The sequence below is a fragment of the Rhinolophus hipposideros genome, assembly GCF_964194185.1.
Source record: "Rhinolophus hipposideros genome assembly, chromosome: 10".
NCBI lineage: Eukaryota > Metazoa > Chordata > Mammalia > Chiroptera > Rhinolophidae > Rhinolophus > Rhinolophus hipposideros.
In genome coordinates, this window is record NC_138056.1 from 84,694,546 (window position 1) to 84,718,544 (window position 23,999).

Sequence of the window (23,999 nt, forward strand, 5' to 3'; positions counted from 1 at the left end):
TTAGTGTTTATAGTTTCAGGGTAGAAAGGAAGTAACTGTAAAAAGAAAAATAAGCACAAATTTTCTCCTGAACGAAAAAGTGACATTGGAACTTACTACTGAAGGGGTTGGGTTCTATGCCCTGGAAAGAGCTGGGGAAAAGGCAGTTTTCCACAACATGGAAAGAAATTATAAAGCAGAAAGTGGCATTTTTATTTTACGGTAGCAATTCTGGAAGTTTATTTACACAAGTTCCGAGCTGGAAGTGGACAGTCTCCAGTTTTCCTGTCAGTCTTTGTGGTTATGGGGTGCTCCCAGTCAGCCAAAGCAGCACCAAGTGCAGGGGAATGAAGAGAATCCAGATCAAAAACTGTGACTCAGTATTCTTGCTTTATTGGTTTATGGCTTGTGGGCAGCTGGCTGAGGCCAGGCTGTCCGGAGGCCCTCCTAGTATTTCCATCTCGCTCATCAGGTAATGCCACACTTGGCAGGTCCCGTACCTGGAAGCAGTGTGTTGACCACATAGGAGGAGGATCCAGTGGGGCTGCTAGGAAAATTGAGCTCTTTCCACTAACACTGGTATCATACTCAACTGTGTTAGAACTGATGGGAAATGAACCTGGTCCCCAATACCTAGCGCAAGAACCAGCCTGGGGTACCCGAGTACAATTAGGATTGGGGAGTAGAGAGTAGGGCGGGGGACAAGGATGGCCTCCATTGAGGGGCTCTTATGGTAAAGGAAGTAAGGAAGCCCTGAGGCTGCCATCCTTTCTCCAGGCAGCCTTGATACTGAAGGCGATTATGCTAGAACCAGGAAGCCCTGTGTTCCTGACACTCTTGGTATAACACTTGTGCCACTGTGGAATGCCTTAGCCAGATGAATGCAGGGGACATTAGAGAGGGTGAGAAAGCAGTGAAACTGCTCTGTATTATGTAAAGATCTTACTACGACTTAACAGCTGAACAAGAAGAAATCCAGGCAGGAGTATAGAGCATCACCCCTATACCTGTTGAATGAATCTTCAGGAATTAGGTCGGAGAGGTCCCCTGTCTATTCTTAGCACCTCAGCTGCAGAGGACTAGGGATTTGGGGGAGGGAGCGCAGACATGTGCAGGAAGACGGAGCCCAGCCATGCTCTATTTCCTGTATTCCAATTGCTTTCCCATAGGGCAACTGGGGCTTGGCGGGTTGGGATATTGTAATGCTGCCTAGCATATGTAGAGCAAAGCATTCAGGTGGAGACCAGTAGAATTAATCAGGTAGAAATTCATTTTTTTAGATGGAATTTCTTAGTGGGCACTTTACATTTAAGAGCTAAAAAGAGCTTTTTGGCTAAATAAGCCCTTCTTCCCATCTCACTTTTGGTCGGGCTCCAACCACAGGGAAAAAAATGTTGGGAAGTAACACCCATCTTACCAGACGGATTCTGTGTTGGAGATGAAGTCTAAAACGGGGACTGGCGAGTGGTCATGTTTCCGCTGTTTCTAGCTTTGATCTCCACTGTTGCCTGGCTTTGTACTCCCTCTCCCCCTCCTCTTCCAATTACGCCCATTTGTACAAATATTCAGTGTGATTATTTTCTGTTTAATTCAAGAGGCAATCTGTGTACCACTGTTAGGCTTGTTGATACAGTTCCTATCTCTAAAGCCAATAGCAAACTGCCTTTGGCCAGCAGGGAACAAGATGGGCCCTCTCTCTGCCAGGGTACTGCAGACACACACCACTGGGGTAACCTGGGCATGGTGCCAGTACTTCTGGAACTAAGAAAAGAAGAATACTTTGGGTTGGAGAATTGAGAGGGATGGTGGGCAAAGGTTTAGGGCTGAAGTTTCAAGCAGCAGAATTTCCCAGCTCTAGTTTGAGGCGACCAAGAGTATTCCCACCACCACAGCGTGTCTTTCTTCCCTCTCCTGTTTCCTACGGGTGCAATCCCTGTAACCCACCTTGCCAGATTTTACTTTTCTGTCAAGGCAGAGGCATGTGGTGGGTGGGTGAGAGTCCTGAGGTGCTCTGGCCAGAGGTGCCATCCATGTCTCCTTGTGACCAAAGAAGCACCCAGCGTGGTCCCAGGGGGATCTCTGTTCTCCCCATGGGCCTCCTCACTTCAGCAGGGAGATGTCATCAGCAAAGTCATCGTGCTGATGGCGCAGACAGCGGAGGCAGCGCCACTGACACACCATGAGGCAAAGTGGCAGCATGAAGAGGGCGCAGATGGCCGCCATGACATAGGCTATGGTCATGAGAGTTGATTCATCTGTCTGTGGAATGTTGTAGCCACAGTCTTCCATGTCCGGGGTGACAAAGGGGCCTTCCACCGCTGCCATCCTGAACTCATCGTGCACTGGAGAAAGGGCAGATGTGAGTGGGCAGGGCTCATTGTCACGTACCAGTTTGTGTTATACAACAAAGAACTTCCTCATAGGCCTTGAAATTAGCCCCTGAGGAGGCTGTAGGAAGCCAGTGCTAGGTGGAGACATGTGTCTCTCCCCAGCTCACTGGGAGCAACAGCCGTTTCCTGTACCCTAGTATCTAGTAGGAACGAGGCCTAAGAGTCAGTTGTTCCGAGCTGACTACAAAGCCAGCCCCACATACACCCAGTAAACCCCACTGCTACTGCTGAGATCCAGTTGCAAGACCCTCTGCCATTCTGAAGTAGCATTCAACCTCACCATACAGCAGCTGCCAGGCTCACTACAGGCTCGGCCTGCTCCCCTTGGATCTGGAGCTTCCCAAGGTGCCAAACGGCATTTGCCACCTGAGCCTCCAACAGAGCTTACCAATCCAGGCAGGCTCACCATGCCAGGCAATACAACAAAAGCACAAGCACTGACACTAGCTTTTGCACAGTATGTTGACTGGCTCGAGGCAACTGTCACTGCCTCCCAGACTGCCGGGTGCAGGTATCCTGACTGCTGGACAGGGAGAATATGGATAGACTGACCCCACACCCTGGCGCTCTCACCATGGCAAGCACTGACGGCAAAGCCAATTCGTTTGCGGGCCCGATCAAAGACAACGTAGAAGCCCTCCATGATAACAGCTCCCATAACTGTGCCTGTGGATGACTGTGAGATGGCAAACTTGTAACAGTCGTCTTGGGACGTGGCCACGTCTTCCACTGGCCGCAGGTATTGCTAAGGATAAGAAATCAAAGAGTGAGTATGTCTTCCTCTCTTCCTCACTCCATCCTTTACCCCACCTCTGCCCTCTAGGCCACTCTTCCCTTTGTCGTCGCTGAACTCTGAGGGGTTGTTTTTTCCAAGAGCTCTTTACCACTGGACACTTAGCTGTTTTGTCTTCTGAGTTCTGGGAGGCCATGTCTGCTGACTGTCCTATATGTACTTTGTGCTTTCCCTGGGATCCCACTGACTCAGGTTAGGGGCATACCTGTGGAAGGATGGTGATGCGGAAGGACTGATTGGTGACTTCACCCATTAGGTAGAGTGAGATGACTGGGAAAATGTTCCAAGGGGTGGTGCCTGCTTGCCAGCACACCAGCTGCTCCCCTAGCCAAAAGCCGTCTGGGAATTTCTCCGTCTGTTGGTAAGAAAGGGAAAACTGAGGAAACAGTCTCTTTTCACCATCTCACGTCTCCCATTTTCAGATAATATTTCCTGGGCCCTTTTATTTCCTTTTCCTTGGTATATCCAAACTGGGGAAAGGTGACCTGAAGCCCAAGAATTAGAGGAAGAGAGCGGGAGAGTGAGGCCACAGCTTTACACCAGGGGGTGGGGGGTGGGGGGTATGTGATGAGCAAACAGGCCCAGGAAAGAGAACAGTCTTAAAGAGCTCCAAGTAGAAGTGTGTGAAGGTAGACTTTTTGGCTCTTTGAAGAATATGACTCATGGACTTCCTGTGCCTCTGTCATGTCTGTACCCCTGTCCTTGTTCCAACTGACCGAGGACGCCGCCTTGATGGATTTCACTGCAGCTTCAAACACTTTCTTGGGCAAACGAAGGTTGGTGGTGCCGCTGTCCACGATGCTCTTGTCGTAGTTGTACTAAGAGAGGGAGGGGTTAGAGTCGTCAGGAGCCTTCTGTGGTGCCGCGCTCGGCCACGTCGGAGGGCTCGGTCCCACTGGGGGTCTTGCCTGACTTGGCATCCTGGATTTGCCTCTTCTTAGGTGTATATCATCGGGCAAGTTACTTAACCTTGCTGCCTCAGTTTCCTCATCTTTAAAATGATAATAGTACCTACCTCGTAGAGTTAGAAGGATTAAATGAATTAATACATTTGAAGTGCTTAGAATGGTGCCTGGTATACAGGAAGTGTTTAGGAATATTAACTCTGTCTTGGGTGGGCAGACATTCTCCACATCTTGGAAATAAAACTATCTTGTATAGTGGTTTTAAATCTATTCTAGCTTAGCATACATTAAGAATCTAGATGAGGAAGATCCCAGTGGCTTAACTGCCATTTATTGGGTACTGCTATGTGCCGGGCATTGGGATAAAAACTGCATTTTCTTTATCTTCACCATTTTTACCTGTTTTGCAGATGAGGAAATTGAAACACAACATAGTAACTTGCCTAAGGGCAGAAGCTACTTAGTACGAGGCAGAGCTAGAAACCCAGGTCTTCCTGACTCTTACACTGCGTCATATCACACTGCCTTGCAAATAGTTTGCCCAAGGCCACAAAGCGAGGAAGTGACTAGGGTCCACACATGCTTTTGTCGTTCCTAGACCGTAAAGCACGCAGCCCCTGTGAAAGCCCCTAGCTCCAAACCCAGGTCCTGCTGTGTGACCCTCAGACTCCTGACTACTGTAGGCTCAGCCCCCAAGCTTTGCCGCAGGCCCTGCGCCTCTGCCTTGTGCTCCCGGTCTCCTAGCCCAGGGTCTGCCCTCACACTGTGCGGCCCCCCCCCCCGCTTACCCCTCCTGCTCCCCCTGGTTTTATTACCTCCTTGCAGTCCATTTTCAGATCCTGTCCATTGATCTCCACCCGCACAATGATTACCTCGTAATACCACTCCCGACGGATGGGTGTGTACCAGAGGCTGCCCGTGTACAGCGAGTGGTCAATACCCCCAATGATCTAGGGAAAAAAAGAGGCAGGTACCCGAGTCCCAGCACAGAAGGATGGCAAGTCACCCGGAGAGCAAGCAATAGGACCAGTCGTTTCTGGGGATGGCAAGGCCCCCTGTAGGTCACCTGTCTCATCTTTCTGCATCTAATCAAATCAAACCCCAAGGGACTTACAGTTTCTTAAATGTATTAAGAATGTGTTCAGGGGAAGAGACTTTCCAGGAGTTTTAATTACTTGTTTTAGAATCACTCAGTCCTTGATATGAAGTTATTTAAACCTAAACTGGCACAATAAATGTTGAATGAATGATTATTTGCTTCTGTTATAAATTTTTATTTTCCCTGCTTGTTGGAGATGGAGAACCATTCACCAGTTGCCCTAATAAATTAATAAATAGACTTTTAAACTCCTTATACCTCTGCCTTCTGATCATCAGACTGAATTAATTTTAATATAATAGGTCTTGTTTTCATTTCCTTTGAAATTTTCCTAATCATCTCCAATCCTTTCCAAGGTTACTATAGGTGCCTTGAATTCTTTCTGGAATAATGCAAGGAAGAAAAAGATGGAAAAAGAAAAGGGGGTGGGGTGTGGAATATAGAGACTCTAAATAGCGGAGCCCAAGACTGTGGAGTAGCCTTGGCCGGGGGAGAGGCAGATGGTAACCTTGTCTCCACCCAGTGCCAGGCCCTCCACCCTCCCAGGACCTACTCACCATGCTCCCTCCCACTGAGGCCAGCACTTCTGACTGGTTGAGGGGGAAGCCTGCGCCACAGAGCTGCAGGGAAAAGAGGTTGGGAACGTGGGTCTGCTTTACCAGGGAGTCAAAGAAAGGCTCCAGGGAGTCGTCGGGCTGTGACAGAAAGAGACAAGGAGTGAATCATCACACAGAGGGCCGTAATGGACTGAAGCCAGCTCCCTGCCTACACTGGAAGGTGGAAGCAGACTTGGGGGACGTTCCTTGGAAAAGACCATCTTGAGGTACTGAGATATGGCAGAGAGGCTTAGCAGGAGACACTGGCAATGAAAACAGGAAAGTACTGATGGGCCCACAGATCTACATGAGCTTCGATCCCCAAGTGCCTAACCTGTTTCAGATTTATGGGGCCCTCTTAAAGATCTTAGAGTCAGAAACCACAACCTATTCCTGTACCTATTGCAGCATCTCTCACTATAGTTTTGACCTTTATTGGGATGGTTCAGACTGCCACCCTATGCCCCGAAGCTGATTTGTATCTCTCCCGTAGTTCCCTCCCCTTCCCCAGCTCCGTCCCTGTGTAGCAGGCAGTGTGCAATATGCAGACACTATGCAGTGTCTAGGCCAGGCCTTGTTCCACTCACCCTGGCGATCTCCGCATAGGCCAGCCCCAGGATGCCTTCCCAGTTGGAGCCGTTGATGAAGAACTTGTCTGATTCAGTGATGGCAGCGATGTTGGCACGCACAGTGACGTTGGGGCCGTGGGGGATGCTTACTAGGTCGGTGCCCAGCTCCCCCTCCCACTTGCCCTGAGTGTAGGGCACATACACACCCTTCCGGAGGTCCCGGTACGTGCTGGACCTGTGGAAAAGGAGGCAGAGATCTGTGCACGCATAACCATGACAACTGGCATAGGATCCAGCATCAGAGTGACTCCCAAATGCTTAACCTTATCGGGCATCCTGATGAATAAGGCGCTTTCAGGCTGATCAACAGAACTTAGGGAGACCAATCACCTGCAACAGAATGTAAAGTGACCTTGCAAACAGATGGGAGGACCTATTGCTGGGGCTCCCTCTTCTGTCTCCACAGCTCATGTTCCAACATGTTGACCTCCGGCCCCACAAAGAACAAGCCTACGCTTTGTGTATTGTGCTTGTTACTGATGAAGGGACAGCTAAGTGGGCATCTCTTCCCCCCCAACCTCCACCCCTGGCTCCATCAAACTCCCAGAGAAAAGGAACCATTGACTCGTGGTGCCCTGGGACGCAGTGGTACCAGCTGAGTGGCAGAGAAAGTGCCAGGCGGGGTGAATGTGGAACCTCTACAGATTCTTCCAGAGAAGGGATTTGTGCAAGCATCTCAGCAGAGCATGTAGGTATTACACACCACACTTGTGTGAAACGTGCTTATCAATGTGTGACACCCTGACCTGGGTTTAATCACGTCATTAACCAGGGCTTGTGTGTGTATAATGGGGATAGTGATGGGACTGGGACAAGGACCGAGAGGGAATTCCGATTCACTGACCTTAGCAGGCCCCACTCCCTGACCGCTTTCTCCAGATGGGAAGTTAAAGGGGTGGCAGCCTGAGAAGGCAGGCATCGGGGAAAGTGGCTTTGCCAAGAGTAGGATTTAAGCCTCTTACATGTTTTCACACACACACAGATGCCTCACAGATGAGATGTCCTCACGTCACTTCCTGCTTTTATGCTAAGGGGACTCCCAGGTCATCCCTCACTGCCTCTCTTACCTTGAAAACCCACTTCAACTCTCCCTTCCACCAGTTAGCTAAGTCCAGTTGCTGGAACTCTGGGTGGTGCAGGGAGGAGACATTGTAGCTTCCAGCCCCTGATACTGGCCCAGGCAGTGGGGTTTATGGAAGGCTCTTTCTTCACTTCCGTGAACTGTGCAAAGCCACCAAGAGCGGCCCCTGGGTGAGAACACAGCAAAGCGAGCTGTCACTGCAGTCTGCTCGGCCTCAGCTTAGTTGGTATTTCCAGAAAACTGAGAGCCGCTGAGGGGATGGGGGAAGAAGTCCCTCTGCCTCCCCATTCAGGAAGAGAGAATGAGACCCCTGAGGTGGTTTGGGAGCTTTGGGGCTGCTCTCCTTCCTTCCTTCCCTCCTGCAGTACTGGAGAACTTCCGTGCTGCCCCCCAGCTTACCCTTTCCCATAGTACACCTCAAATCCACCCCCACCCCACTCTTCTTTCCTGGTCACTATTGCCTTCCTTTCCTTTCCTCTGTCCCTGCAGGAAGAAAGGATCTGAGGAGGTAGTCTTTCTCTCTCCTGCGTTCTCTTTCTGTCTGAACACTTGGGAAGGGTTCTTCCCTTCAGCTCTCCCCAGGACTCACAGCTGCCTCTGGTAGTAGCGATGCAGGAAAGGGTGGGGGGCAGCCCCCACTGCAAAGTTACTGCTCCCTGTGTCCACCAGGATGTTGAGCTGTCAGAGAAAGGGGAGAGAAAGACGTTATCAGCAGGAGGCTCTGGAGTCACTACCGCAGTGCCCTTCATCCCACCAGCCACAGTCTCCTTTTGGCACGTGCAGTGTGAGGCTTCCATGAGGCAGGACGGGACAGGCCTGTCCAGTACCACGCCTGCAGACGGAACATGCGGTCCTATGGCATCCTCAGCGTGCCCTCAGAAATCTGTGTCTGCTCTGTCTTCTCTGTAGCATCATAGCATTTTCTATGTCATCCAAGCCACATTGTCTGTGTGTGTGGGTGTGTGTGGTGTGTGTGTCGTCTCCATTCCCGTCTCTCTCTCCCCTGAGATTGCCCTTCCTTACCTTGTGCACCTGTCTGATTCTGTCTTCAGAGCTTGCCCTTTCCCCTCCTGTTCCCGTTCTCCTAGGAGGCACATCGTTCAGCAGGCAGCCTGGCTTGTCCCCCTCCAGCTCAGAGAGGAGCTAGGAGCTGGCACTGGCGAGGGGAGTCATGGGGGACCATGATGGCATGTTGGTACCCACATGTGTCTGCCCTGCCTGCCAGAATGGGGCTCCTCGTGAAGGACTCCCCTTCTGTCTCAGAGGGGACATAGAGCTGTCTGAGTCCTCCTGTAAGAAATGGTGGGGAGCCAGGGGCCCTATCTGTTGTCGCATCTCATCAGGCCCTGGTTTGGGCTAAATGAAGATGGACAGGTATCTTTTCTAGCATCCCTTCTGCTTGTCCCTCCTTCCTCCTGTGATGGCCTGACCTTGCCCTCAGTCAGTCCAGAGCCATTTTTTAAATGTCTACTATATCCTGCCACGCAAAAAGAGGGAAAGCCCTGTCCTCTGAAACACAGTCATCTGGAAAGTGAGCCTTCTCTCGCAAACCTGCCATGTCCAGCAGCTTCAGCTCCTTCCTGTTCACTCCCGTGTCTTCTCTCCTTAGTGCAGTCAAATCAGCTGACCTCAGTTTTGGTCCAGCTCCGAACTTGTCACCTTGGGCAGGTCACCATGCTTCTGTGGGCTCCCATTTCCTCCTCTCTGCCGGCTCCTTTCTGCTCTCAGTGGTCCTCTGTGGCATTGCTGACCGCACCTCCCCCAACACCTGCTCCTGGCCTCCCCACGTCCCCCAAGACACCTCTCCACTGTCACACCGCTCTCTGCCCTGCTCCGTCCTCCTTCCTGGCCCCCACTCCTGGCCTGATTCCCGTTTCCCTTTGTGCCCTCTACTTGGACTCCTCCCTGTCCTTCTCCCTGGTCACTGAGCAGCCACGAGCTCCAGATGCTGTGTTTTCAGAGAAAATCAATAAAACTGGAGGCACAGCAGTTCAGATTTCAATCAACCAGGTTAATGATTTAAAAAGCTTCTTTACCCACCCACTCCCCAAGACCCCCCATACACATGCCAGGACTCTGCTCCCAGCACCAGGTTGGCCTCTTATAGGCAGGGATCCCTGCGATCACAGGACCCCAACGAAAGAGGTCTCCTTCGCAGCATTGGTCCCCATGGCTGTGCAAGGGAGAACTGCCTGGAATGTGTGCCTGGCCGGCTCTAGGAAAATAGGATCGCTTTTCACACTGGAATGGACCTTTTATCCGGGGGCTCTAAGTCCCAGCTGTTGTAGGCCCCTCCTCGTCCCCACTCCTCCCCTCTCCTGCACACAGAGAGGCTCTCTCTGCAGGCCAGTCCCTCCCCAGCCAGGAGGCCCACTTAGTATTCTCGCTGCCCTTCCATTCTCAGCATTTCTCCTTGTCTGAGGAAGGTCGCCCCTTTCACCTCAAAAAGGGGGGCAAGCTCAGGGAGGAATGACCCCCTCCACTCCCTGCCCACTCAGCCCCCAACAGGAATTCAGGCCACTCGACTGCCCTCTCTGCCCCCCCTTCTCCACTCTCACAAGGAAACGAGAATTCAAAATAAGCAGTTGCGATTTCCTCCTGAGCAAATGTCCAACTGCCTGTCCGCCCTTTGCAGTGCGATCCTGCTTCTGAGAGAAATGATTTCTGGTCCGGTCCTTCAACATTTCTAGTGTGAGCCCCCTGGGGGGCCTCCGCAGAGGCCTCTTACAGGGCAGGGGCTTTTGTCAACAGAGGAACTACACTCACCTTGAAACAGCAGTTAAGGGCAGCTGGAAAAAGGAAAACAGTGGTGAAAAGTTTCCATGCTGCCACACCTTCTGAGCAGACACCCTGACCTCTTATTTCACCTGACAGAGACTGTCAGATGGGACCTTCCTCATCTCCCACAACCAGCCATTGCAACCTGCCTGCAGCTACGCAGACCAATCCTTTCTGTCAGCTGTCCCTCCGGCTGGCTCCAGAGCAGACTGCCATCTAGGCTTGGGAGCCAATTCCTTCCTCCCTTCTCAGGCACCCCACTCTATTTATTACCCTGTCCCTCAGGTCCTGCAACCACCATGATGTTTCCCACAACCCAACTCCCACCCCGAAATCTGATTCTTCCCATTGACATTTATAAATGCTTGAGTCTATTCATTAAAAAAAATTTTTTTCATCTCACATCCGCCTCCAACTACCTTCTCTCTTTTCCCTTCACAACCAAAGGTCTCAGCCAAGCTGTCCACTTCTTCACCTCCCAGTCATCCCTCAACCCATTCTACAACTGAGTTTCGCCTCTATTTCTCCCTGTACTATAAAACAGCCCTTACTACAGTTACCAATGATTTCATGTCACCAAACACAAAAGACATTTCTCAAATCAGGCCTCATTTTGTTTGACTTCTCCAGAGCATTCAACACTGCTGACCCCTCCCTCTTTGAAACACTCTTGCCTGCATCCTACCCCGTGGTCATCCCCCCACCTCTCTGACCATATCTTCTCTGTCTACTTTTCAGGCTGACTTCTCAAGCCTTGGATTTGGCCCTCTTTGTCTCCTGCTGGACTCTCTCCCTTAACCATCTCACCCATGGTTGTAGCTGCAGTTATCACCCATATGCTGATGACTCCTAAGCGTATAGCTGTAGCCCTCCTTTGAGCTCCAGAAGCACATGTGAACTGCATCAGTGATGCCCCAAATTCAGGACGTCCCAAGCTGACCTCACACAGTCCCTCCCATCTTTCTTTTCCCAGTGTCCCCTATGTTAGTGAATAGCATCATGATCCATCTGTTCCATCAGTCAGCAACTTCAAAGACATCCTTCCTCTTCTTCACATTTCTATCCAACGCCTCAACAGGTCCTGTTCAATTAACAGTCTTAAAAGTCTTTAGAATGTGTTCATTCTTGTCTTCTCTCCTGCCACCCCTAGGCTAAGCTATCATGATTTCATCCTGGAATATGACAATAGCTTCTCAAGTGGTCATGGCATATCCACCACCCTTTACCTCTCCAACCTGTTTCTGTACTATGGCTAGAGTGATTTTTTTTTCCAAAGTGCAAATTTGACCATGTTAACCCTGTCCTATGTCAATGGTTTTCCTTTGCGATGAAAATAAAAACTTAAAGTGTTTACATTTTCTACAGGGCCCTTCATGGTCCAGCCCGGCCTCCATATCCAGCCTGGCTTGTCCCATACTCCCCCAAGCCCTCTGCCTACTGGTCACACTGGCCTTATTTCAGGTTCTCAAACCAGCTATGGTCCCTCCACCCAAAGGCTGTTGTTGCACAGGTCATTCATTCTGCTAGACCATCCTTTATTCCACCTGCCGTTTTGTCTACTCATCTATCATCCTTCTGTCTGAGCTCAAAAGAGACTTCCTAAGGGAGAAAGACCAGGTCATATTCTCTTGCTAAAATGCTTCCATAAAACGTGCCACTCTAATTTCACATTTACTCTCACCTTCCCTTGTATCTAATTTAAAAAAAAATTCCTATTGTGTTCCTAGCGGATATTACAGTGCCTGTCAATAAATCTTTCTTGAATTAATGGATGGTTAAAGGAAAGAAAGCGGGAAAAAGCTAATCTACCCTATACTTTGGGTGGGCGAGGAAGGGATCCCTTAATGACTCCCAAACTGGGAGTTTTTAGGTTGTCATTGTGGCTCTGTCTTAGACCTGCCTTCCTCTCTCCAGGTGCCCTGGTTTGACACAGGATGCAATTCTTCAGGCAGCCTGGAGTCCTGGAGCCATCTTACTTTTCCCCCTTCCCTTGGGGCTCTGCCAACTCAGGAGTCTCTGTAGCCATAGCCCTCACATGCCCAGGGGACCGAAGCCTGTGGGTCAGGCCTAGGTCAGCGCAATCACTTAACAAACAAATGTGCCCCTGGGGCCTCTGAAGGAAGGCAGCTTCATGGAAAGTGCTAACAAGCCCCACCGGGAGAGGCACACCTGCCCTTTCATCCTGCAGACAAGACTCTCAAGACTCTTCAGATTAGATCTTGGCTGAGGAGATAGGTATGGAACTGGTGAGTTTAGGGTAAACTCTGTTCCCTATATCTTAGCTCTACTAGCAGACAGCGATAGCTCAGACCTTCAGGACAAAAAGGGCCTTCAGGAGTCATCTGTCCATTCGCCTGGAGAGATGGGGCTCTTTCCAGTTCCAAAAGATCTCTAGTTATTAAGATCTAAAACTTTCTTGGTAGTCTATGCCAGAGTCTTACCAGTTTTGCAAGCCTCTGGGGAAAGGGCTTTCACTCTAATTCTTCCTACTTCTAATTTTCCTAGTCTATTTCCTTCTATGTGGGCCTCAGAGTTGATGAGAGAAGAGCTCTTATATACTTGTATAACAAACGTTTTAGCTAAGCTGAGATATAGATGCCTTTCTTCCGTTTTACTGAGGAGGGAACTGAGACCTAGAGTAAACAACGTGAGCCATCTTACACAGTAAGCCACAAAGCCAGGACGAGGATCCATTGGTTCTGACTAAGCCGAAGTCTGGTCTTTTATCTCCTTGACCTTCCTGTCTCTCTCATTTGGAAAGGAAGTATATGGTAGGTTGTTACACTAATGAATCACATCCCCTGTATCCGTGCCCTTATCATCCCCTCTTACACTGACTCTGGGCTTGGCCACTTGACTTGCTTTGGCCAGTGGGACCTAAGTAAAGAAGGTTTGATAAGTGCTTGTCCATTTGGGGATTGCCCTGTTGGAATGCTGCCCTGAAACTGTACGTGAAGAAGGTCAGTCTTGCCTCCTTGAGGATGAAAGACCTCATGAGGAAAGAGGGCAAGCAGGGCCGGCTTGGTTCGGCCCCCAGCTGACCCACCAACTGAAGGCAGCCACGTGAGTGAGCCCAGGAAAGACTTGTATAGAACCACAAACAAACCCACAGAATCTCAAGAGAAAAAATGGCTCTTGTCTTTAGCCACCAAGTTTTGGAGTAGTTTGTTACACAGCATCAGATAACTGATACAAAACTATCTGAATTAAATCCCGGGGTCCTTGACCTTGGAGACATCTAGCCAGGTCAACTCCACTGAACATCTCTTGTCACTTTTCCCCTTTGTCACAAGCTTCTCATGAAGTTTCTCATAGCACAATGATGTTTCACCTTTGCACCTTTGCATATGCTTTTTCTTTGCCTGAACTGTCCTCTTCCTGTTTTGTCTAACTGCCGTTCAACTTTCAAGTCACAGCTTATACACCCCAAAGGTCTTGCCTTGATGCTCTCAGCCAAGATTAGATTCCTCCTCTTACAGATCCTCAATAACACCTGTGCTTCTTTGTATACCACTCATCAAACTTTTAATAATGTATCTAATGCCTGTCTGGCCCGCACCCTGTGAGCTCCCCAAGAGTGGGAGTACATCTGTATCCTTATCAATAAATTCTCACCTAGCCCTCAGGAGGTGCTCCATAATGATAGTTTTCAACTGACAGTAATCACCTCATTTCCTGCTGTTCTTTGTGACACTCCGGACCCTTGCTATTAATTTTCAGCCCCAGGGTCTTTGAAGGGATGATTTTCAATCTGCTACTGTGCATAGCGACGATGACACCTGATACCCACTGTCATGCAGGGTGTCATGCGGGGTCTCTGTTCCCACTCCCCACATAAGAACGCAAGACATGGCTAGGCCAAAAAGGAACACCCATGGAGCCATAGATAGGGGAGTCATACCACTATATTCTCACTGGCAGCTGGGTTGGAGACACAGGAAGCAGGAGCCACACGATCCACAACCTGCCGTCCACTTCTCTCTGCCAACCAACCTCACTTGCTAGCTGCGACCCGCCGTGCCCACTGCAATCCACAATCCACACTCCACCACGCCACTACACCACCCTTTGTTACCTTAGCCATGGCAGTTATATTAGTGGCCAATGGCTCACTGGTTACAGCTGACGGCCAACTAGCCACAGCTGATGGCCATCCAATCACAGTTGATGGCCATTTACTACCTGAGTGAGCACCTTTCCACGTGAGGCCGAGAGCCTGGAAACTGCACTCCTGGCTCTGTCCCCACACCCACCATACACACACAAGTTGACTGAATATCCACGCAGGTGCTTAGAGCAGTTATAGTGACATCAGGCCTCCTTGCTCCCAGAGCTTTCTGATCTAGTTTCACCTGCTTTTCTAAATGGATGTTCCCAGACCTGAACGTGACCAAGGCTGAGAGAAGGGGGCAAGGAAGGACATGAGACGCCTAACATCAGCAGCTATGGGTGCTGAGGGCCAGCAGGGCACATAGCTCCTGCCTCACACTGGGTCCAGTGATTGGCACCTGTCCAGATTCCTCCCACCTTGACTGAATCAGCTGACCCAATGGAAATGGACTCCTTTCCCCAGACACACCCCCCGCCTTCCACTTAGATCTCCAGGCTGCAGCTGGCAATCAATACCTGGGAGCAAGCAGACTGCCAGGTTTCCCACCTTGGGCTGGGTTTTTGTTGTTGTTGTTGTTGTTTAAGGAATCCCAAGGTGGCCGGGTTATACCAAACCTTATTTAGTGCACCCTTCCTCCTTTAGATAGGATGCTCCATTTTCCCCCAGCCTCAAATCCAGCTCAACTAACATTTATCAGTGCTTCCGATTCAAATGAGATGGTGAATATGAATGGTCAAAAAATACATGTCTGTTCTTAAAGATCAGATCTAATAAAATAGTTTTTCCAAAAAAAAATTTAAAGCAGCAGAACCCTTTCCCAGTGTCATGGAGGATCCCAGTGTCCCAAAGAGAGAAATAGCAGAGATGTTCTGTTTGAAGGAGAGGTTTCACTTCCTCTGTGTCTGTCTTGTCCCCACGATGACTCATGGGGCATCTCTTTAGCACCTTCAGCCTCCACAGAACCCACGTGGAAAACCCCCGGTCTGTGAAGTATCACTGCTACTGTTAACTACCTGCTTTTCCTTCTCAGCCAGTAAGTCCTGCCTGATGTCTAACCACGTCCCACCCACAGGTGACAGTGGCTTTAATCTTCTCTAGGTCTGTCCTCAGTTGAAAATGAAGCTGATCTATGGCCTAAGCCCCCTTTCTCCCATAGCACCTGGGTCATGCTCAGCACATAGGCTTGTTTGCTTGAGCCATTGGGAGATACCAGGGTTCACTTTTTGTGCTCCTTGGAAAAAAACTCCACAAGCACTGGAAAAGAATAATTGGTGAGGTTCACTGACCCCAAGAGACCAATCAGGAAGACATACAGCCTGGACACAGTGGCATCACAGTGGGTAGGTGACAGGATAGCCAGCCACAGGCCGTAACATTTCAGAAGGTCTGGTGAAAGCATTGGCTGGGGTGGGAGAGGCAGCCAGTTTGCTCTGGGCTTTGTCAGAATCTGTGAGAAAAGAGACCTAGGAGTCCGGCTGCCCCACTCAGCCGCTAGGATTACTGGTACATCATTCTCCTCAGAGCATGCGCCTCCCCTCTCAGGACCTACTGGCCACAGCGCCTGAGGATGTGGCAGACCAGCATCAGTGAATGACGCTTCCCAGCCCGCCGGGCCCATCCTACCAGGGGAAGCTCCGGGCAGTTCTAGGACAGGGGAAATGGTCTGGCTCCTACCCAGACCTCTCTACTGCCCAGGCCCCTACATCCATTTCTCCATGGATGCATGGAGAAAGATAGCTCCCAGCAGACGGAGATGTTAGTTTTCAGGTAGGGGGTTCTCCCTGGGAGATGTTTCTCTTCCTGGATTTCCAACCAGAATTTTCTGCTTAGCTCTTTATTAGATATACCGGAGAAGGGTTCCTGAACTTCAACCTTAGTGAGAGGGCCCAGTCTTTCTCCATGCCTCTAATCCCAGCTGAACTCTTTCTTTCCTGACCTGAGGAAGAAGAGAAGTGTGTGACAGCATGAAGGTCCTAGCAAGCGCCGATGTGCAACCTGAAGCCCAATCAATCCCAGTCAAACCAGTTGTCTCAGAGACCGGATAGGCAAATGTCGAACTGGGATCCCGCCTGCTTTGTTGATTTGGAGTGTGGTTCTTTGAGTTCAGTTTTCAACCTTTTTAGTACCAGAACTCTTAACAAAAAAGAAAGAAAGATAGACAGAGAGAGAGACAGAGAGAGAGAGACAGAGAGAGAGAGAGAGAGAGAGAGAGAGAGAGAGAGGGAAAAGAAATATAACCTGGAATTCCACTGTGTGAAAACAATAAAAGATGAGCTATTCTGGGAGGGCTGGGAGATTTAGGGGCAGGTGGGAGTAGGGGGTGCTTGGTGATGGGAAGTGTGGAAGGTAGAGAGTCTTGCCTGTTTACCTTTCTCCTTACCTTCTCCCTCACCCTTGTGGTTCCTTTACAGAATTCTACGAACCACAGTTTTGAAAACCATTCTAGGCATGGGAGAGGAAAACCACTTGGCCCGTCTTGGTTTCTGAGACCCTGAACTCTCATTGTTTTCTACTTCTCTGGTTCTTTCCTCTTGCTTCCTTGATCCCTAGTCTATGTACAATATGCTTTCTCTAATTGTTTTCCTTTTTTTCTCTCCATTCTCTCCAAGAGTAATTCATTTGCTAAGTTGGCTTCCACAACCACCTCTGCAGGTAACTCTGGGTCTATCTTTCCAGTTATAACTTCTCTCCCGGTTTCTAGATTCCTATTCACAGGTGGTTGCTGGATCCATCCACAAGAATGGTCCAATGGCAATGGTCCAAAGTCAATCAACATGTCCCAGACTGTAGAACACTGGAAAGAACCCAGTATTTGGACTTGCATTTGAACGTGGAATCCAAAGACCTGGATTTGAACCCCAGCTTTGTTCTTCCTTAGCTGAGTAACTTTGGGCAAACCACTTAATCCCTGAGCCTCAATTTCCTCATCCCTGAAATGGGCAGGCTAATACCTATCCTTTGTAATTAAAGCAGAATAATACACATGGAATTTTGCTAAATTATATTGTGCTTTAAAAGCTTGCTGCTTTTGCTGTGTTCCTTGACACAAACACAGTTAGAGAGGTTGAAAGGAGGGAACCATCTTCTCTTCCCTTTCCCTCACCGGGGCAGAGACCACCTGGGTCAACCACCATGTGAATGCTGGTCTCTAAGGACCTGTCCTTTCCGTTCTCACTGCCACCATCCTCTTTCAGGCTCTTCGTATCTTAACTGAGATCCTCCTCTCAAGCTCTAGACTATCCAACTTATCCTCCACACTGAAGTTGTTTTCCTAGATCCCAAAACACACTAGATCATTCTCTTTCTCATATGTTTACAAGGACTCGCTGCTGCCTCTAGAATAAAACCCAAACTCCACCCAGCCTCACTGCCAGACCACATCTTCCAGCTTCTTAGCATAGCTCATGCCTCTCTTCATGAAGTCTTCCTCCCCACCACTCTCCAAATAGCAAAGCTTTCTCCTCTTTCTAGGCCATATGCAAATGCTACCCTGTCAAGCAAGCCTTTCCTAACACCCTATCAGAAGTGACCACTTCTTTCTCTGCACTTCCAAGACTCACCATGCTTTTATTTGTACCAAATGCATTTGACGCTGTATGTTATTTAGGTGTTTACATGTCTGTGTCTCACACCAAATTGAGAGCTCTCCAAGTGCTAAGATTACTATGATATTGTTTTTCTCTTTCGCACACAATAGGTGTTCAGCAAATATTTGTTAAACTGAATCGACTATCACCAGATTTCAATCCTAACAGTAAATTATTGTCCTGTATTTGGACGGTGATGCTCATACCATTACAATGAGCTAACATGCCTTTATTTAAGGAATAAGAATAAAAATACTTTCACCAACAGCTCCAGTTCTGCACTTACAATTGCCCATCAACAGTTCCATTTAAATGTCTTACAGTTGATTTATTCATTCACTTGACATTTTTTAGGTGCATGTTCTGAGCCTAGTGTTGTCATAGATATTAGATAAAGAGAAATAAGACACTGACGAAAAACAAAAAAATTTTAAAAGACATTGTTCTTAAGAGCTAGACTTTTTATCGGGGAAACACACAAAAACGTTTATAATACATTTGGATAAGTGTAGTAAGGGAGATAGGAGAAGGTATCATGGGAGAATGGAAGAGGGATGTTCATGATAAACTCTTCTCCCACAAGCCACACAAATAGGTGTCATGTGTAGCAGGAAGAACAATGGTGAGACAGGGCCTGCCACCTTGCCAACTGCTTACCATTTCAGTTTCTACTTCTTCTGCTAGAAGCTGTGAATGATAAGAATATATATATATGTAGGCATGGGGGATAGTATATATCACACACACACACACACACACACACACACACACACACACACACAGGGTGCCAAAAAATGTGTACACATTTTAAGAAAGGAAAAAACTGTACTAAAATTGTAATACGAAAGGTTGGACAATTAAGTTCATAAACTTTCCACCATGTAAGTGCATGTACAATGAATGACACTAGCACTCATTTGATTCACGCCAACTTTTGAGCGAAAGTCATACTACACATTGCCATTTTGATTCAATTCAACTTTGAAAAGTAACACATAGATAACAGCTCTTAAAATGTGTACATTTTTTTGGCACCTCCAGTATATCTATAGCTATATCTATCTAGCTATTTATCTATATATATATTTGGGTGACAGTGTGTATATATACATATATACGTACATATATATGTATAGATACTGTTTATATATATGTATAGATACATGTACGTATATGTGTATAGATACTGTTTCCCTGAAAACAAGACCTAGCCGGGCAATCAGCTCTAATGCATCTTTTGGAGCAAAAATTAATATAAGACCGGGTAATATAATATAATATAAAATAATATAAAATAATATAAAATAATATAATATAATATAATATAATATAATATATACCAGGCATAATATAATATAATATAATATAATATAATATCCAGTCTTATTTTAATATAAGACCAGGTAATATAACATAATATAATATAATATAATACCAGGTCTTATATTAATTTTTGCTCCAAAAGACGCATTGGAGCTGATTGTCCGGCTAGGTCTTATTTTCGGGGAAACATGTTATGTGCGTGTATCTATATACATGTGTATACTGTAAAGAACAAAATTATGTATACTGTATTTTAAAAACTTTACATAAACTGCAACCATAAATACAAGTATATATTTTATACAAGTACTGCTGAGCTATCTGCTGCTGCCAACTTGCCTATTCCCCTAAGTGGTCTTGTTCTCTTCCAATTCACCCCAGATCAAAATCTCAAAATCATCGCTGACACCTTCTTCTTCACCCTTCACACCAATGTCACCAGGTCCCGCCCGTCTGCCCTGCACTGTTCCTTGCACCCTGGCCTTCCCTTCCCTGTCTCATGCCGTCCTTGTCACAGGGCCTCACCCTTGGATCATGTGACACAACCTCCTGCCTCTGTCTCTCTCAGTTCCATTCTTTCTAAAATTCAGATGTCTCTTCCTAAAAGATTGCTTTCGTTATGCTATTCCCCTGCACAAATAAATTCAGTTTTCCCCTTATATCTGCAGAATAAAGTCCAAACTTTATAGCTTGACATTTAAGGCTTTTGGCAATTTGGCTCTATCTTATTTATCTTAACCTGTAACATTCACTAGACTGGGTTTCTCATTGAATAAATATGCCTAAGCCCAAATACACATAACTCATTCTCGCATTCATTGTGGCTTCTCCCATTCGAAGGGACCCAGTCTAAGGGAGGAAAGAAAGAAGTGGACATACGAGTAAAGTGCAATTAAAGTTTGGTGAGACCAGTGCCACTTCCCCATTAGGAATGGACTCCCTCCTCCTAGCCATCCTTTAAGCCATGCTCACTCACCTCCGTGAAGAACCTCCCTGATTTATCCTCCTCCTGAACACCTGTAGCGCTCATTCCTTGTGCTACTGTCGATCAGTGCTTCTCAAACTCGAGATACAGCCCCTCAAATTCTGAGTCAGTAGGTCTGGGGTGGGGCCAGAGAATTTACATTTCTAACGGGTTCCAATGACAAGGGTCTGGGGATCTCACTTTGAGTACCACTGCTCTGGATTACCTTGTATCAGCACTTGTACTTTTCCTTGCACACTAAACTCTTTATGGGCAGAAATGTAAGTTCCATCTCTTTGTGGATCAGCCCCAAACCCAGCAATTAATTGCACGGCACATAGAAAGTGCTCACTTTTAATCGTTCAGAGTACTCTGCCATCAGTATTCTTGTATGGTGCTTACAACAGCCCACCAGGCAAGGTGAAAGGGCATCCCTCCTGCAGACTGCCAGCGAGAGAATCAAGTCACTGTAGAGGAGACACTGGCTGGCGTTGGTTCAAGTTTGAAGTTGTAGGGCAAGCCACAGTCCTTCAGACTGTGGTCTCCCCAGCACTGGCTTTTTGGGCTGGTGTTGAATTTTAAGTCCACTTTCCCCTTCTAGGAAGGAATGGGAAGGAACTGGCATTTCTTGGACAATTACTCTCCTAATTTCTGGGCTGGGGGATGTAGGCATTATCTCATGGGTCCAGTGAAGTACAGTAACTGGTCCCTCAGTTCTACATGTGTAAAACACAGAGGCCCAGAACACTCAAGTTTTTAATGCTGCATTGCATAGTACAGAAGAGGCACATGTGGCCAGACAAGTTAGGAAAAAGTGATTTCATATTTATTGGAAGTCAATTATGGGTACAGATGCATTGTTCTAGGTGCTTTCACCTACATACCATGTTTCCCCGAAAATAAGACCTAACCAGAAAATAAGCCCTAGCATGATTTTTCAGGATGACATCCCCTGAACATAAGCCCTAATGTGTCTTTTGGAGCAAAAATTAATATAAGACCCAGTCTTATTTTCGGGGAAACACGCTAGTCTCATTTAACCCTCACAATCACCTAGCAAAGGTGATCTCACTTCACCCATATTTTAAAGAGAGGCAATACCCTCAGAAAGGTTCTATCATTTGCCCAAGTCCACACAGCAGAGAAGAAGAAAAGCTGGAATGCCTGGTCTGTCTGACCCCAAAACCCTTGTTGGCTCCACAGCCCTGTTCTGTGCCCATGCCACAGGGTCTACGTACAGTTTCCACAGCACATCATGGTACCAGGGCTCCACAACCCCTGATCCCTGACAATACCTGGCACCCTGGTGGGCCAGGCAGCTGCGGGCCTGGATTCAGGTTCTGTCCTCACACTGAGAACTGACGGGAGACTCTGGGAAGTTGTGGTGCACAGCAGAAAGGAGGGCTGAGAGGGGGAGACCAGAACCTTGGATCAGCCGGAAGGCAGGGGGGTCTGGGTGGCATGGGCCTAGGAAGGCTTTCTTCCATCAGGTAATGGGAGGTGGAAGCTTGTGTTTCTCCCAGGTCCAATGTAAGAGCTGTCTGAGAAGTGCAGGGAAGTGTGGCTGTTCCTGCTATGCATAAACACACTCCCACCTTCACAGACCCTCCCAAGGACAGGCCTCCTGCACACAGATCCAGGAGAGGGGTTGGCTCACAGAAACGTGCAGGCTCAGATTCAAGGTGACACACACCAGCGCGCACAGAACCATCCCGCCTCCCATGCCCAGACTCACCCACAGAGAAGGCAAATGTGCACAGAGGTCAGCCACAGCAGCACGTGGAGGGCTGCTCATGCCCACACTCCCACCCACCCGCAGAGGGGCAGAGGGTGCCACCTCCACCAGCCACCTTGGAGGTACCTGGAGGATTGTCAGGAAGGATGCGGAGAACTGGTAGTATTTTCACCATCATTGCCATGTTCCCCCCACACTCCCTCCACACCCTGTTCCCCTCCCCAGCACCTATCAGCTCATGGAAGGAGTCTCATACTTAGAAGGGGGCTCTGGCTCCTTTGCTGCGATATGTCCTTCCCCCAGGCTCAGGTCAGTCCCCTCTGGCCTGTGCTCTGGAGGCTTGGGAGCACGGGGTGGGGCAGGGGCTGGAGTGCAGATGCAAAAAGGGAATGGGGGAGGAGAAGCGAAGGGTTGGGGAAGGCAAGAGTCTGTCCAGGGCTTCTGGGCTAGTCTGGAGGTCAGAGAAGCTCAGACCCCTTCCTTTGCTGTCTCTGTGGCAGCCCAGACAGTGGGAGAAAGGGCCTGATCCGACTCATGCCAGGATTCCTTGGTCTTCAAGGTGCCAGGAGTGGTGACGGAAACCCTGACTGACTGCAGAAGGCCAGAGGAGGGGTGGGGTTGGCTGACCAAGACATGGAGTGATGGGGTTACAAAATCCAGGCTGGGCCAAGGCTGACACCTGTTCATAGTGTCCCTTGCGGCTTGGACCCTTCCCCAGGTCAGGATCCCTGCACTGAAGTGTTTCTTTTGCCCTGAACCCTTACTGAAGGGTGTGTGTGTAAAATGGGAGTGAAGGGAAGGCAGTCAGGCCAAGGAGACTGGGAAGCCTGTGAGGGAAAGGGAGGCAGGAAAGGGGAGCTTTGGAAATGACTGCTACCGATATGACCCCAGAGGAAAGGTTTGGAGCAAGTGTCTCCCGCCCACACCACCCAGCCACTTTATCAGGAGCCATCATGCTGCATCCATCCCCAGCCTGTCCCCGCTCTGCTCGTGCAGGAAGGCGGGCAGGGCTGGCCTGGTGACCTTACCGTCTGTGGGGGGCTGCCCACGGTCATCTCCACGTAGTAGCCCTGACCAGATTTGCCCCTCAGGTTGTCCACCATCTCCACAAAGCTTCCACTCCGGCCAGGCTCCTCCAGCTCCTCGTCAGTGTCCCGGGGAAGCCTCAGCCCCAGGGGCGTCCCCCCAAGCCCGCTCCGCAGAGGTAGCTTGATGCCAGGCTGTGTGCAGTGGGCAGGGAGCATTGCGGAGCCCATCCACAGCAGGAACCAGGGCAGTGCTTGGGCCATTGTGGGCCCTGGCCTTCAGGCCCTCGGGACTCACTCGGGCCCACGTCCTTCCCTGTTGCCTGCCTCCAACTCTGGATGCTGGTGGGAGCTCCTCAGGAGAGAGGGCTGTGTGGCATCGGGGCTGCAGAGCTTGCAGGCCCTTGAGCCAGCCTCCGGGTCAGGCTGTGGAGCAATCCGCAGAGAGAAAGAAAGGGGAGCAGATGGATCCTGGCTACATCTGGCCAGTGGCGTGCAGCCTCAGCAGAGGTCTGGGAAAGGACGGCTGGGGGCCCCCAGGCGGCTGAGCGGGGCGGGCATGGCGGGTGGCAGCAGGGGGAAAAGGCAGGGGACCTGAGCTCCTGGGGCTGCGTCTGCAGGTCAGGCCACCGTAATCCAGCGCCCAGCTCCGAGGAAGGCTGGGGAGGCGGAAAGACTTGTGGCGGCGGCTGTCAAAGCCAAGGGTTTTCGCTGTTCCCTGGGATCTCTGGGAAGTGTAGTCTTCCCAGAACAGGCGGCCCAGCTTCCGGGGCTGGGGAGGGGTCTGGGATGCCCTCTGCCGAGAAGGAGTCCGTCCTGCAGGACCCTGGCGGGCAAGATTGCTTTGATCCTGGCAGGATGGGAAGGGCCATTAGCGTCAAGTGGCGGCAGACCTCTCATTCTGTCAGTCCTTCATTCTGCATTTATTGAGCACCCACTGTATGCCAGGCATTCTGCCAGGCACTAGGGCTACAGAGAGAGACAAAATGCACCTGCACCATACA

At 49.2% G+C, this 23,999-nt stretch overlaps 1 protein-coding gene across 2 annotated transcripts; it reads right to left on the bottom strand.

The window, feature by feature from the left end:
• Positions 1-352: 352 nt before the first annotated feature.
• Positions 353-23,705, bottom strand: BACE1 (beta-secretase 1). Of its 2 annotated transcripts, none has more exons than XM_081063141.1 (9): positions 22,999-23,705; positions 8,062-8,150; positions 6,350-6,566; positions 5,724-5,861; positions 4,883-5,017; positions 3,879-3,980; positions 3,368-3,517; positions 2,943-3,114; positions 353-2,321 (listed from the first exon to the last, which is right to left on the bottom strand). In XM_081063141.1, exons 1-9 carry the CDS (start codon positions 23,257-23,259, stop codon positions 2,080-2,082), a joined length of 1,506 nt encoding a protein of 501 aa, XP_080919267.1. In that variant the 5' UTR covers positions 23,260-23,705; the 3' UTR covers positions 353-2,079. The 2 variants fall into 2 exon arrangements, with proteins under 2 accessions (XP_080919267.1, XP_080919268.1); XM_081063142.1 differs by lacking the exon at positions 22,999-23,705 and adding an exon at positions 9,024-9,158.
• Positions 23,706-23,999: the final 294 nt, after the last annotated feature.

Coding starts and splice junctions, on each gene's coding strand:
- BACE1 (XM_081063141.1), bottom strand. CDS start 23,259: ATGGCCCAAGCACTGCCCTGGTTCCTGCTGTGGATGGGCTCCGCAATG. Junction 6,567..8,061: donor CGCTACTACCAGAGGCAGCT/GTGAGTCCTGGG, acceptor CCTTTTCCACAG/GTCCAGCACGTACCGGGACC. Junction 5,862..6,349: donor CCTATGCGGAGATCGCCAGG/GTGAGTGGAACA, acceptor TTTCTGTCACAG/CCCGACGACTCCCTGGAGCC.